Source organism: Sinocyclocheilus anshuiensis, unplaced genomic scaffold, assembly GCF_001515605.1.
Source record: "Sinocyclocheilus anshuiensis isolate Anshui unplaced genomic scaffold, SAMN03320099.WGS_v1.1 scaffold1449, whole genome shotgun sequence".
Taxonomy (NCBI): Eukaryota; Metazoa; Chordata; class Actinopteri; order Cypriniformes; family Cyprinidae; genus Sinocyclocheilus; species Sinocyclocheilus anshuiensis.
The window spans coordinates 315,096-329,537 of record NW_015549696.1 but is presented as its reverse complement, the minus strand read 5'-3'; the positions used below and the strand labels follow the sequence as shown (position 1 = coordinate 329,537).

The 14,442-nt window shown below is 36.2% G+C and overlaps 1 protein-coding gene across 3 annotated transcripts in view; it reads right to left on the bottom strand.

The window, feature by feature from the left end:
• LOC107660476 (retinoic acid receptor alpha-A-like) overlaps positions 1-14,442 on the bottom strand; it is a 175,240-nt gene that overhangs the window by 30,230 nt on the left and 130,568 nt on the right. The window contains exon 1 of one of the 3 annotated variants that reach the window (XM_016449784.1): positions 9,055-9,873. The exons of the other annotated variants lie outside the window; for them this stretch is intronic. Coding sequence (XP_016305270.1) covers positions 9,055-9,193 — 139 coding nt within the window. The 5' untranslated portion in view covers positions 9,194-9,873. Of the gene's footprint in view, positions 1-9,054; positions 9,874-14,442 lie in introns of those variants that run through there. 3 annotated transcript variants of the gene reach the window in all.

The following is a 14,442-nucleotide window of genomic DNA, read 5'->3' as shown; positions in this document are numbered from 1 at the left end:
CTCCCCCCCAAAAAAAAAAAAAATATATATATATATATATAAGAAGTGACTGAATGAAACAGCATTATATTTCAGCATATGTTCAGACGTCATATGCACTAGCGGACCTCATTTTGTATATTGCTTACAAAAACACTTGGATATGTTTAAATAATGATGCTGGCTGTTTCTACTGCACTATTTATGTTAAAGCTGCCTGCTCTAGCAATAATTGATGCTCACGGTCTGTATGCTATCAAATCCATACACTATACCCTAGACAAAAACACATGCTTGTAAAGCAAATAGACCCATCTGGAGAATTAATGGGAAATAATTGAAGGCAGTAAAGGGTTTGAAAGGGCCGATTTGAGTGTTTTTTGCTTTGGAAACATAATTGGCCTATTTTCTTTCACAATGACGTCAAAATCAAAAGATAGTAGCAAACCATGAAACTGGAACAATCTAGTTCAAGTCAGAGCTGCGTGTCTTTGTGTTGTTTCTGTAATCTAAAGCAATCACTTTTTTGGGGGAATTTTCTAATAGCCAAAATACATACAATTTAGTAGGGGTGTGCAGTATTGACAAAAATTATATTTAATTATATTTAATTTTCATTAAAGGAATAGTTGAAAATCTGCTGAAAATGTATTCTACCTCAGGCCATCCAAGACGTAGATGAGTTTTGACGATGAGTCTCATTGTAACAGATTTGGAGAAATTTAGCGTTACACCACTTACATACAAGCAGATCTTCTGCAGTGAATGGGTGCCGTCAGAATGAGAGTCCAAACAGCTGATAAAAAAAAAATTATACGCAAGTAATACTTATACATGCTCAGTGTCAGCTTCCACATCAAAACAACAATAATAATATTGTCATATACGATATATATCATACACAATACAATTTAGTGACCACCATTGAGATTTACACAATTACTAGGGTTGGGTACCGAAACCCGGTTTTGAATGAGCGTTTGCGCTGTTTACTTTCACTTTCGATTTCGCGCTATTTCTATTCTAACTACTTGTTTTATTTATAATGAAAAAAGAGCCTCTAAAACTAGCATTCTCTATTCTTTCTCTATTCTTTCCACTTATTTTATTTTTATTTATTATAAATAATGACCTTCTAACACTAGCATTATCTGTTCTTTTTCTATTCTTTCTACTTGTTTTCTTTTTATTTATTAAAAAAAAAAAATAAGCAAACAAACAAACAAAACCTTGCTACGTATACTGTTAGGTGAAGCCCCGCCCACGAACCCCACCCCCTACGGTCCTTTTTTTGGAAAACTAAAATATGGTCACCCCATTATAAATATACTTAATTATTATGAAAATACCAGAGATGGCTTAAATAACACAGATAAACTATATTGTCGCAGTCGAGTGTTTATTGTTTTTGTTTTATCATTCAAAACGTTTATATGTTCTGTTTACTCAGTTACAGATATAATAGTGATGCCTTTGTCCATATAAGGGATTTCCTGGGGGGTCATGAGTAGGGTTGGGTATCGTTTGTTTTTTTTTCGATACCGGTGCCAAATCGATACTTTTAAAATGGTTCCGGTGCCTAAACGGTGCCTGAACCGATACTTATTAAAAAATAAAGAAATAAATTAAAAAATCCCCCAAAAATGATGGATTGGCCATTTGAAAAAAAAAACACTATATATTTATATTTAAAACTATATTTTAAATATAAAACTAGAACCCCTAGTAAGCGGAGGCAAGTCAATGTCTTAACGAGTGAATCATTGAGTAATTCACTCAACTGATTAGTTCAAATGGCTGATTCATTCAAGAACAAAGCAAGTGACTGTCTTTATGAATGAATCATTGAATCACTGATTTGTTCAAAGGCGCTGATTTATTCAGCAACAAAACACCACTGGTTCAAAACACCAACGGCTCTGTTTGAAACTGTTTTGTTACCGAAACAGAGCACAAAAAGACAATACTGACATTATTGTATCTGCACAATATTAACTTCTTACTCAACTGTTGCATAAATCAGTATCACATGTAATCGTGCTGATATTACAAAAAAACTTCATAACTATATTATACAGAAAAATAAGACAAAAAGACTTAGAGGCATATTGAATTCCAGGGTCATTCTGCTAGCTTAAATCATGCTGTGAAAGTGTGCACTAAAGGCGTCTTTCTGTTTGTTTTTTTGCAAAGTGAATGACATACTCAAAACATTGTTAAAACAACAATTACAATATTATCGTAGACGATACATATTGCACACCCAAAGAAACCAAGCCTAAACCTAATCCTTCTGCAACCATTTACAGTAGATTTCTCAGCAGAGCAAAATATCCATGAACAACAATAAGGAGAACTTCTGAGAACTCTTTCACTACATACACAAGGACCTTTTCAAAGTAAGTACAGCCAACAGTAGACACACACCGTCTCCTTGTTTCTATGAACACTTGTGTAACTCTGCAAACACAAAATACTTCCTGCTCTCACCCAATCATGTGTCAGCATATGTTACCAGATGTCATTCAAGTTCAGACGAAAGTATTCAGGTTCAAGTGTTATCTTTCCACCAGCTCGCACACACAAACACTCACACGATGAGTTTCATATAATCATGTCCTCCTCCTTACAATAGAATTCTGATTCTCAGACAAGCTAAAGCAAAACTCAGTTATCTGAAGCAGACATGAGTGCTTGTGTGTGTGCGTGAGTGCTCTCATCTGGTTCAGTCAGAGATGTTTTACTTCAATATCATGTATTTTAATGCACATTCTTGCATGAAAAATGTAAGCCTTACGCAAGTCTGCAAAGTTGGACAGGCTGCATTTCTTTTTGGCCTTCAACGCACATTTGAGCACGTACACTGCACACATACAATATTATTCTATTTCTCGTAAAGTATTCAGCATCGCAGAGTTTGATTCAATTTAGTTAATGGAGGTCAGAGAACATCTTACTTTTTCTAGTAGAAAAATAAGGTCCAATTCTCGCCATTAACCAACCACTAACTATGACTTTTGTCTCAATAAATAAGCAACTAGAGTTAATAGTAAGAATTGGTACCTATACTAAAGTGTTACCTTATTTTCTAGTTTTAATATTCCATGAAACTGAACAGTTTGGGATCACTATGATTTTAAAGAAACTGATATTTTGAGGTGCATTAAAGTGATTAAAATAACTGTAAATACCTTTAAAATTAGGGATACACCGAATGTTCGGTTACCGAAATTATTCGGCCGAATAAGCGAAAAAGACCGAATAAACTGTACCGAACAATGACGTGACGCGATCAAATAGCAACCAGAGTAGAGTGAGAGGGGCAATGCAACAAACATGTCAGCAGTGTGGAAGCATTTAAAACTGTCCGAGAAAGACGCAAAAATCATTACAAGCACCGACAGCGAGAGACTGTTTAGTACTGCATTAAACAAGTAGTAAATAAACTGCAGAACGTGATGTTTTCTAATACACGCACGCATTGCATTCTGACAGCGCTGCATGAACTCGCGGTGCTATCTGCTCGTTAGCCAGGGTTCAAAGTCCAAACCGCGAGGGAAATCTGCGCTGTAACAGTGTACTCAGTTGCTCAGTCACATTTTTATGATTTATTTTTTTTTTACAAGGCACGTGACAATGCGATAAGTGCGACTTATTCGTAATGACTCATTTATAAATCTGCTGTTGTCTTCCTGCGCGTTTCCGCCAAACATGCCTGATTCAAGAAGGGGGTCTGATGGCCAAAAAAACATTATTTTACTAACTTATTAATTTTAAGTTAAATTGTGCTTTGTTGGTATAACTATAATGTCTGCTAGAATGTTATAAAATGTTCAGTGTTAAATACTTTTAAATTGTTGTTTTGTAATAGATTTTTTCTTTGAAAAGCAAGACAAAACAGTAAAAAGCACATTTTGGCTATTTAATTTGTGCAGTGGTGAAAAAAATTGGCAAAATACATGGGGAAAAAAAAACCTCGAAAAACCTTGTTCGGTATTCGGCCTTCGGCCCAATATTTCATTTTGTTTGGTTTCGGCTTCGGCCAAGAATTTTCATTTCGGTGCATCCCTATTTAAAATGATACAAAAGATTTAGATTTCAAATAAATGTTGTTCTTCAAACTTTCTGCTTAAAGAATCCTAAAGACACTGTATTGTGGTTTTCACACTTCATTAAGCAGTACAACCATTTTCAACTAATAATGAAGGGTTCTTGAGCGCCAGATTAGCATATTAGAATGATTTCTGAAGGATCATGTAACATTGTCTTTCATTGTAATGATTGATGTAGTAAGCCAAATGTTTAGACTTAGAAAAGCTGCTATGGGATGTTTTGTTGAAAGCCAGGGGACGCACACACACATAATGAACTGCTAATGTGATCGGCTACATGTCAGCATCAGTATCGTTCAACACCACACAATAAAACAGACAATGTAAAAATAAAGAGGTGGAACAGGCCTAGATCAAATGTTCATGCGAGATGAAGCCTGAAGCCGCCATTACCTAAGATATGACCTTAGACGAGAATCTCTAAAGACGCCCCGTTGAAGAAGCAGCAGTAATCCTATCAAAACATTTATGTACTGCTAAGACTGATAGAATGTGGACAGGTTGCATAAGATCAGATGCTTAAAATAAATAAAATAAAAAATAACTTCAAATGTGTATTTTGAAAGATGGATGTGAGCCATATTTAAAAACAGAATGTCATATCCAGAAAATCATATCTAGAGCCAAAAATCAGGCTCAGTAGAAAAACACCCCACAACACCCTAGAAACCAACACACGAACACCCAAGAACCTTAGAACACCCACCATAAAAACTTTGGTAAAAAAAAATATTGCAAAACTACATTGCAATTTTTCTTTAAATGCAACGCACATATTTTTAAATGCACCAGCTGTCTTCCTAACTTCCAGGACAAATATCAATGTACAATTAATCTGCTGCTTTTACATTGAACTGGTATTAATGTGAGAATGCCACAGACCACAGAGACCTTCTGAGAACATATCAGACTCAATTCCTCATGTCAACTAAAAATAGGTTTACTATCAGAGAATTTATTCCAGCTGATGAATGATTAAATCCATCTGACTTAACACAACATAACTGCAATGCAAGCATGCAATACACAGTACATTATATAGTTATTTTTTGTGAGTTCACCACCTATTTGTCAAAACATAATATAGTTACCAATTGCAATGAGAGGCTGTTGTCCAAACCTCTATGCATTTCCTACTGTACTTTGCAGAACACAAAATAAGATATTTTGAAAAATGTTGGGAACCAATTGTATAGAAAAAAAATAGAGACTTCAAAATATTTATTTTATGTTCCACAAAAGAATGAAAGTCTTACAGGTTTGGAACAAAAGGAAAGAGAGTAAATTATGACAGAATTATAATTTTTGAGTAAACTATCCTTAACCAGACTCTAAACCCTGCCAGAATTGATAGATATAAATTATATTAATTGCTAATTAAGTTTCAATCACTAATATTTACTATACAATTTAGTCTGTACAATTTTGTGTTCCACTGATGAATAATAGCAACAAAACACTCCATATATAGCTGCACTTACAAGACAAGCTTGTGTAACAAAAGATTCTACTTCATTCTCTGTGGATAAAGCAATAAAGTGTCAATGCGCATCCTGTGCTATTAATTTTGTTGCAACAGTGCTAAAAGCTTCCTGTGTATATCAGGAAGTTTATTAAAAGACAGAATTATGAAACTGCCCAACTTATCCATTTTCTCTGACCTAAAATGACAAGAGTGCACATCACATCAATACAAATCATAATTTCATCATCTTCCAAACTCTTAAGTAGAAACTTCCCAAAAGTACTAGAAGGCAATGATAGCTTCAGCTGGTCGTAAATGTGCATGAGTGCTCAAGTGCAAACATTCCACGTGACTAATTGTTTAGTTCATATACAGAACGAGATGCTGTTAATATACAGCCGGTTTCACACACACCCTCCAATAAGATCTCAGGCAGCTAAACACAGCACATGGCACAACAATGCACTGACATGTGAAATGTGTGCAAAGGCATGCTATGCATGAATAGAATTTAAGAATATAGATGTTAGTTTTGTGAGCATGCAAGAATTGTGCATGTGTAAAGAGGAGTGTGTACAAAGGTCTGTGGGTGCAGCGTGAAGGGGAGTGTGTATGTGTGTGACTGTCATGTGAATAAGAGGCAGTGCATTCCTTCACGCTGAGGTGTGTAATCTCTCTGGAAACCCCACCTGAGAGCACTGAGAGAAGCCGACTATCAATGATCAAGTGTGTTTGATCCTGATCAACCCCTGTAAAGACCCTGAGCCGTCAGTCTGATGACTGAGACCATACGAACACATCAACACCCTCATTTCTCACTCTCATTTATGAGTGGTTTATCGTGCAGGAATATAATACAAACATATTGCTGCTCAATTCGTGTTAAGATGCTAAAACAACCTTCAATCAATGTGCACAACTACATGCTGCAGTTATGATACATGCAGTTTTATGAGCTTGTATCAACTGGGATATGCCAAGGAATATTTCATCAAAATAATGTTGAAAAAGGAAAAGTTAAAGAAATAGTTCACCTAATAATAAAAAAAATGGCTCAAAATTTACTTACTCTTAGGCCATCCAAGATGTAGACGTTTCTTTCTTCGTCAAAATAGGTTTGGAGAAATGTAGCATTACATTACTTGCTCACCAATGGATCACCTGCAGTGAATGGGTGCCGTCAGAATGAGAGTCCAGACAGCTGATAAATACATCACAAAAATCCACACAACTCCAGTCAATCACTTAACGTCTTGCGAAGTGAAAAGTTGCATGTTTTTAAGAAACAAATCCAGAGAAGCACTCCATCCCCTGTTGTGCTCTCACTTTAAAATCCACCAACATGCATTGTTTACAACTGTTTTCACTTGTAAACGTTGCTCGATCTGTGCATATTTCTCTCCTGATTAAGACTAGATGACTTTCTCCACTAAAGGGCTCATATTTACTCAGAAGCAATGGTTTGAAGTTAAAAACATCTTGATGGATTAACAAACATCCAGCTTTTCACTTCACAAGATAGACTGGAGTCATGTGGATTATTTGTGGATTATTGAGATGTCTTTGTAAACTGTTTGACCTCTCATTATGACGGCACCCATTCACTGCAGCGGATCCTTTGGTGAGCAAGTGATTTAATGCTAAATTTCTTCAAATCTGTTGCAATGAAGATACAAACTTATTTACATCTTGGATGGGCTTACACAGGAAGTTTTGCTCCAACAGTAAGGTTCCAGAAGCATTTTTAGCGATTTAAGTATAGGCTAAAACCTTCAAGACAGACCTTCTCTCCTCCCTATATTGTGACTACTCACTTGCATAACTTTTTGATTTGAATCAAATATTGTAATGTGATTCAACTCATACTTTTTTAATGACTATGGTAGTGGGCGATCAGTGTTGTGCTTTATAAGATATGCCAACAACCACAAAGGGCATAGGAAACAATATTTTAACATCCAAAAAAATGTGATGCACAACAAAAACTGTACCCAGTTCTTTATGGAAATGTCAAATTTGTATATGGAATGCTGTTGCAAAACAGAAATGAATAAGGCATATTTAGAAAATTGCAATTTATCATAACTCAAACACTATTTTAATAAGGTAAATGATGCATGTAATAGCACACTTGCCATGGCACAACAGCCATTTCTTATGTAATTTAGTGCTTGCAGAGAAGAATAGCCTATAGTGTACTTTAGCCAAGAGTGAGGGTCTCCTGGTGGCTCAAAGTTCCCTAACATAAAGCATATCTTATCCATACACCTCCAACAAAACTTGCACTTGTGACCTAACTGTACTGGTACATGGTATCTTTACCAAAGTGATGCTATGGAAATGTTTGACCAAAACAGTACAACCGGTGTATGATTATGTGAACAACTGGGGGTCCACAGACTGCTGGGATCCCTTAAAAAAATGGCACAATTTATCTACATTTATCTGTATAAAACTTGTAGACATTTCTTAAATAATTTTTTTTTTTTAAATACTAATTTATATTTCACAAAATGTATTTCTAAAGGCGGCTATAGATTCAGTAGATGAGTGTAAAAGCATCAGTAAACAAATGCAAATCTCTTTGTTGGACAAAACAATAGCTGAACGAATCCAGGACGAGGCAAAGCATGTAAAAGTTTTTAACTGAGAAACTAGGTCAACGCTACTATGCATAATGTAGTAATGTATGTTAATGTTATTACAGAATTTTGTACCGAGGATCCATGAACTGGCTGAGAGTCCGATGTACATGATCTTTTGGCTAAACATTTAGTAGACTTGTTTCTGACACTCTTTTGGTAAGATTTCAGTGTTTACGTCCCTGTTTCTATGTCAAAGGTCATGAATTGCGTGACCCTGTGCGCCCCGGGTCACCATCCACAAAGGCTCAAAGAGCTACAGCCGATCGACTCTTTTAAAATTGGTTAAAGCAAAAATCCTGCAATTACTTTCTCTCTTCATCACATTTATCTCTCACATATGACCCATAAAACACTATTTCATCATTAAGCACAGCACAATTTCACATCCACAAGTTTTCCATTAACCTTGTTCTGAATTTCATTCATATTCTGTTCCATTAATGCTCAGCATGTTAACGAGCTGTCATAAAAGCACAGCTCTCAAGAGCCAAGATCTGCATTATTAAATGTTTTCTGAGCCATGTGCTTTCTATGACTTACTGGATATTGCTATCTTTACAGACTGGTTGTTAACATATTCCAGACTGATGATGGAAAGAAATAAACAAGCATGTTAAATCCAAAGGGAAGATCTGCATGCTGCTAATATGCAGACAAGAGCATCTCTCTCTCCCTTTCTGTCTGTGTGTGTGTGTGTGTGTCTGTGTGCGCGTAAGTGGGTCAACCAGCTGGATTTAAATATCAGTATAAGAATGACTGAAACAAACTGAATTGAATCAGACAAAGTAGAATGCAGTTTAGTTCAGGAGACTCTACAAACATAAAGTGTTTTGCTGAATAAAAACGCACGTACAGTGGTTGGATCCGCTCCAGTGCTGATGTCTGATGGATGAGCTGAAATGATGGGGCATCTTGTCCGGGATCAGACATCCTCTGCTCTGATTATAGTAATCCATCATGAGGAAAGGGTTCACATCCACACCCTCATACATGATCAGGTCGGACTCGACTCCTCAAGACAACAGCTGATCCACGACTGTACACTTCACATAGAGCTTTAACACAGAGATGGATCCATCCCAGAGATTCCCAGAGGAGATCAGTAACTACAGAAGCGAGTAAAACTCAAGCTGAAGCGCTTGTGCATGGTCAGAGATCAGTCCAATCAATGTCCGCTGAAACACTTTTTTGCAAAAATATAGCCTATTCACATACAGGTTCAACAATGTCTCAAAAGTGCAATTTCTAAAGAGTATATGTAGCCTATATATTTTAGACCATATACACTGTATTTACTCCAAATCTTGATCGGTTAATACAATAATAAAATACAGAACGAACGAGGCATCAGTAAATCCATCAAATGTCCAGTGTTGAGCGGTGAGTTTGGTCCAATATTATTTGCGACGCTCCGATTTAGTGATGTGATTATTTTGTCTTGTTTTTGTCTCCGTGATACCATAAAACTCGTGCAGCGATATTAAACAGGATCCTTTCTGAATGTTTAGTGTTCTCCCGATTATAAGCAGCATATTGTGTGCGCGTGTGTTATTAATCCGCGCGGTTACCGTGTGTTCACGAGCTCGGAGCTGCTGAGAGTGTGAGAGAGGATCTTGACGAGAGTGAGCTGCAGTCTGTAGGTCCCGCCCATTAATGATGACGACCGAGTGATTGCGTTCTGGCCACGCCTACATCTAAATATCTGCCCTTTAATCTCCGCCCGCTTTAACGTCTCTGTCTCCAAAGCCCCGCCCACATTGCATCTCTATTACTTGTTGTAAATCAAACTAAATAACTAAAGATGACATATGTAAGTTTTTAGCTGGCAAAAAAAAAAAAACATCCCTAAATTAAAAACTCTCAGCAAAATAAATTAATAATAATAATAATAATAATAATAATAATAGGCTAATAATTTTCAAGTGTCTATTATTTCAATACTTTGGGCTTTAAACTCCCCAGCTATTCATTCATTTATTCATTTCCATTATCTGACACGAGCTTATTAGGTGTTCTTACCAAACCATTCAACAGTCAGTATGTGCAAATTTAGATTCAGAAAGTTCTTTAAAGTTTTCATTTCATCTTAAAAATCCTAAATAAATAAATAAAATAATAAATAAGCAAATAAATAAACAAACAAACATAAATAAATAAGCGAACAAACAAACAAAACATTATACTAAAACACATTTGGTTAACTTAAAGTCCATGATCCAATCTTTATTCCCGGACATATAACTAAGTGTGCCATATATTTCAGCATTTCAATTTGTTTTATATCTGCAGGTAAATTGACCAAATAAATAAGTAAATAAATTCAAATTAAATAAAAAACATTTGTGACCCCGGACCACAAAACCAGTCATAAATAGCACGGATATATTTGTAGCAATAGCCAACAATACATTGTATGGGTCAAAATTATCGATTTTTCTTTTATGCCATAAACCATTAGGATATTAAGTAAAGATCAGGTTCCATGAAGATATTTTGTAAATTTCCTACCGTATCAAAATATAATTTTTGATTAGTAATATGAATTGCTAAGAACTTCATTTGGACAACTTTAAAGGTGATTTTCTCAATATTTGGATTTTTTTTTGCACCCTCAGATTCCAGATTTTCAAATAGTTGTATCTTGGCCAGATATTGTCCTATTCTAACAAACCATACATCAGTGAAAAGCTTATTTATTCCTGATGTATAAATCTCAATTTCAAAAAATTTACCCTTATGACTGGTTTTGTGGTCCATCAAAAATCTAGTGTAGCGTTAGTTCTGGCAGGTCACGTTAGTCAAGCTCGCATCAGCTGACTCTCAGCTGATCCCCATCTACCTATGGGAATATGACACCTATCTAAGCATTCATATATAAGGTCCCTCAGTATTATCAGCAGTTTTTGCATTGCTCAATAGCTAATTACCCTCCTCCATCCCCAACTCCTCCTCTGTCAGTCAGGATTCAGCCTTCTGATTCTCCTTTGAATCAGACTAATTCTAAAATGTGTACATAAAATTATTGAATTTTAACAATATCTGCAATACATTTATTTTGGTTCTGTTCTGTTTACCCTGGGGGGTTATTGCTGCTCTCCCTGCTCTCATCCATGCTAGGCTGCATGGATGCGCAGGGAGTTCTTGTCCAGAACAGAACCATACCGCCAATCCAAACTGTATGCTAATTGTCAATCATCTTTGACGATAGTGGTCCTGACAGAAATATATTTGGTACTACAATGGGGTGTTAAATAATTCAATCCTTTAATAATAGATTTGACATTTGACTAAGTTAAGGTTACTGCTGAAATCACTATATTTGCAGCAGGGATCTCTGAGACCCCAAACAGAATAGAAGTCAGTCTGCAGATCATGATCATTAAAAACACACACAAAGTTGTTTTTTACTTTATTGAAAGCAAAACCGCTTGAACCAATGGCCTAGTTCAAAATTACATATCAATGTAAAAATGGCAAGTTCTAGTCAAAGGACTATAAAAGAATGGCATCTTCAAAACTCATTGTCAATATTTCACAATTTTTGAATTACATAATGCACATCCTCTAAGTTTTGGTTTCTTAAACCAACTTCAGAGTTCCTCCTTCTCAACTAGTTTGGCACTTCTCTAGTTCTCTCATGGCTTATTTGTCTCTCTCTCTCCATTGCCGTCTTACTAATTTGCCTAATGTTATGCGGCTGAACTTTTGCTGAACCCGTGGAAGCAGTCAGCCTCACCTCTCAATGACCCACTCCATGACACCGATTCGCTTCCATGCCTTTCTCATCTGACATCACTCAAAGGCGTTCCACCTTGTTCACTAGCCTTGCATAACCACACTCAGCAAGAAGAGCGCTTTCCTTTGAATGATGCGCTGAAAGTTTCCAGAGAAACAGCCTCAAATGAGTCACAAAACAACAGCAACATCTTGGAGGTGGCTTAGTAAACTTTTGTAAGTGCATATATCACTCTTTCCACTGAATATCCAGTTTCATCTCAGAAGCTGATTTAAGAAAATGTCCCCCAAAAGTGTTTGGATACTAAATGTCATTGCATTAAATAACAAAATACAAAACCAAGTGGCATTCATTTTAAATAAAGTTTTCATGCAAAATGTTTCACAGAAAGGTTTTTAAGCCTGACATGATAAACCAACAGATATACAGTTTGAAATGAAGGCAAGATTTTGCTATTTTGCGGATCATGGTCCCATTATTGCAGGGGCGTCCAATCCTGCTCCTGGAGGGCCATTGTCCTGCAGAGTTTAACTTCAACCATCTCTAACACAGTTTCCTACAAGTTTCTAGTGAATCTGAAGACCTTGATTAGCTGGTTTAGGCATGTTTAATTGAGAACGGAGCTAAACTCTGCAGGACAGTGGCTCTCCAGGAACAGCCCCATGTATTATTGGAACACACTCCATAGTTAATGTGATGATGTAGATACGCCGCTAAAACACTTTGAACTTGAGGGAAACTGACTTCATACATTAACTAAAAATCACTGCAACACCAGCTGATTAAAAGTCACTGTAAAAACAAGTTTTGTTCTGAGAAAAGCTCTAGCATCATGTTCGCAGATGTCACCAGCTTTGATATGTATTTACCTAATGCAAAATAATATATAACATTAAGTGATTACCATGTGTCCACTGTATGTTCTGAATTTGGGTCAATAAATAACAAGTGTTGTGTACTCCTGAGTCAAATGTCACAGTGATTCTAAGCAGAGGGTGAATATAAAACTGTGTTTTAATGCAGTACCTGCTGATAAGATAGCAAACTCAGCATTCCTCTACAGCACTTTCCCTTCTCCAGTCTTTCAATACACTGAGACCTGGACCACTCCACAATCACAGCAGTTGAATGCTAGATTAGTTGTAAGCATGTATCTCATTTACGCCTTGCTTTATTTGCAAATCCAACTGGTTTAGTTGTTTGTCATTATGGATTTCCCATCATTCAACAGCAACAGCAACTACTCACTCGGCCCTACATACAGTATGGTTTGGAAAATGGATGAATTATTACATAAATTAATGCTTAATGTTGCAACCCACCCAATGACTCTTACAGTATGCGAGGTAAGTGAGTGAGTTTGAGTTTAATTTAGCATGAACTTCATCAGAGAGAGGAAATTTGGCATGAGTTTTTGTGACTCACTGGGAATGAAGGGCAAAAAAAATGTAATTGTGTTCTGAGAAATATCTCAATACTGAGAAACATGTGCATTTATCCTAAAACAATTTCTTCATTTAAACCTCATTTACACATTGCAGATTACATAAGAGACATGCTCAAAGCCACCCCACCCCCATGCCAGGCCCGCCAGAGTTTGAGTGTGGTGATAAAGGGGGAATAAGGGTGTAAAGGTGGGTTTATGGGCCAAGCTAATGGCAGTAATTGTGTATAATACCTTTGAGGGTGTTAAACTATTTTAATAACCCACACTAAAATATATTATTTCCTGGAAGTTAAGAAAGGTGCCCTAAACCAGGACAATAGCGTTTGGCCTTTAACAGGACACATAGGTTGTCGCCAGCCACATGCTGCTTCTTCAAATGCATTAGGTTGGTCTTTTCAAGGTTGCTGTCACTACCCAAATTAATTCTCAGAAGGACTCTTCCTGGACAAGAATAAAAAATAGAAATTAAAGCTTGCACTGATGTTGAACTGAGACTCCTGGCAGACCACAAAATTATTATTTATGCCGAGACAAATCTTAAAAGCCCTAAACCTTTTAAAAGTTAATTTGGGTAACATAAATTGGGGGCTCGTCTGGGATCTTCAAGCAAATTTAAACTTTTCAAAAATCAGTCTAAATATAGAATCTTACAATGAGGAATTAATCTGATTAATAATCTGATCTAAGATGTTTCTATTTTATGTATATATGCATAATATCTTGTAAAAAAGAAAGCTCTGTAGAACTATTATCATTTTCCATTCTAAAGTGAATGGAATGTGAACAAGTTAACTTCAAGACTATGTCATGACTTTATGGTAATATAACTGCATTATATAGGTTTTCTCAGCAAAACAGTCTCAGAATTAATATTTTTTGTTTAAGTGCATGTAACAAGAACAATTTCTGAGGCATTTTGTACTGTTTGAACGACAAATTGGAGTATTGCAAAATCATTTGGGTCTGATTTCCTCCAACGCCCATGCTTCTAAGTGCTACACAGTTTGTGTTGTTCTAATACCAATAAATCCCTCCTCAAACCAAACACAGCTTTTCAT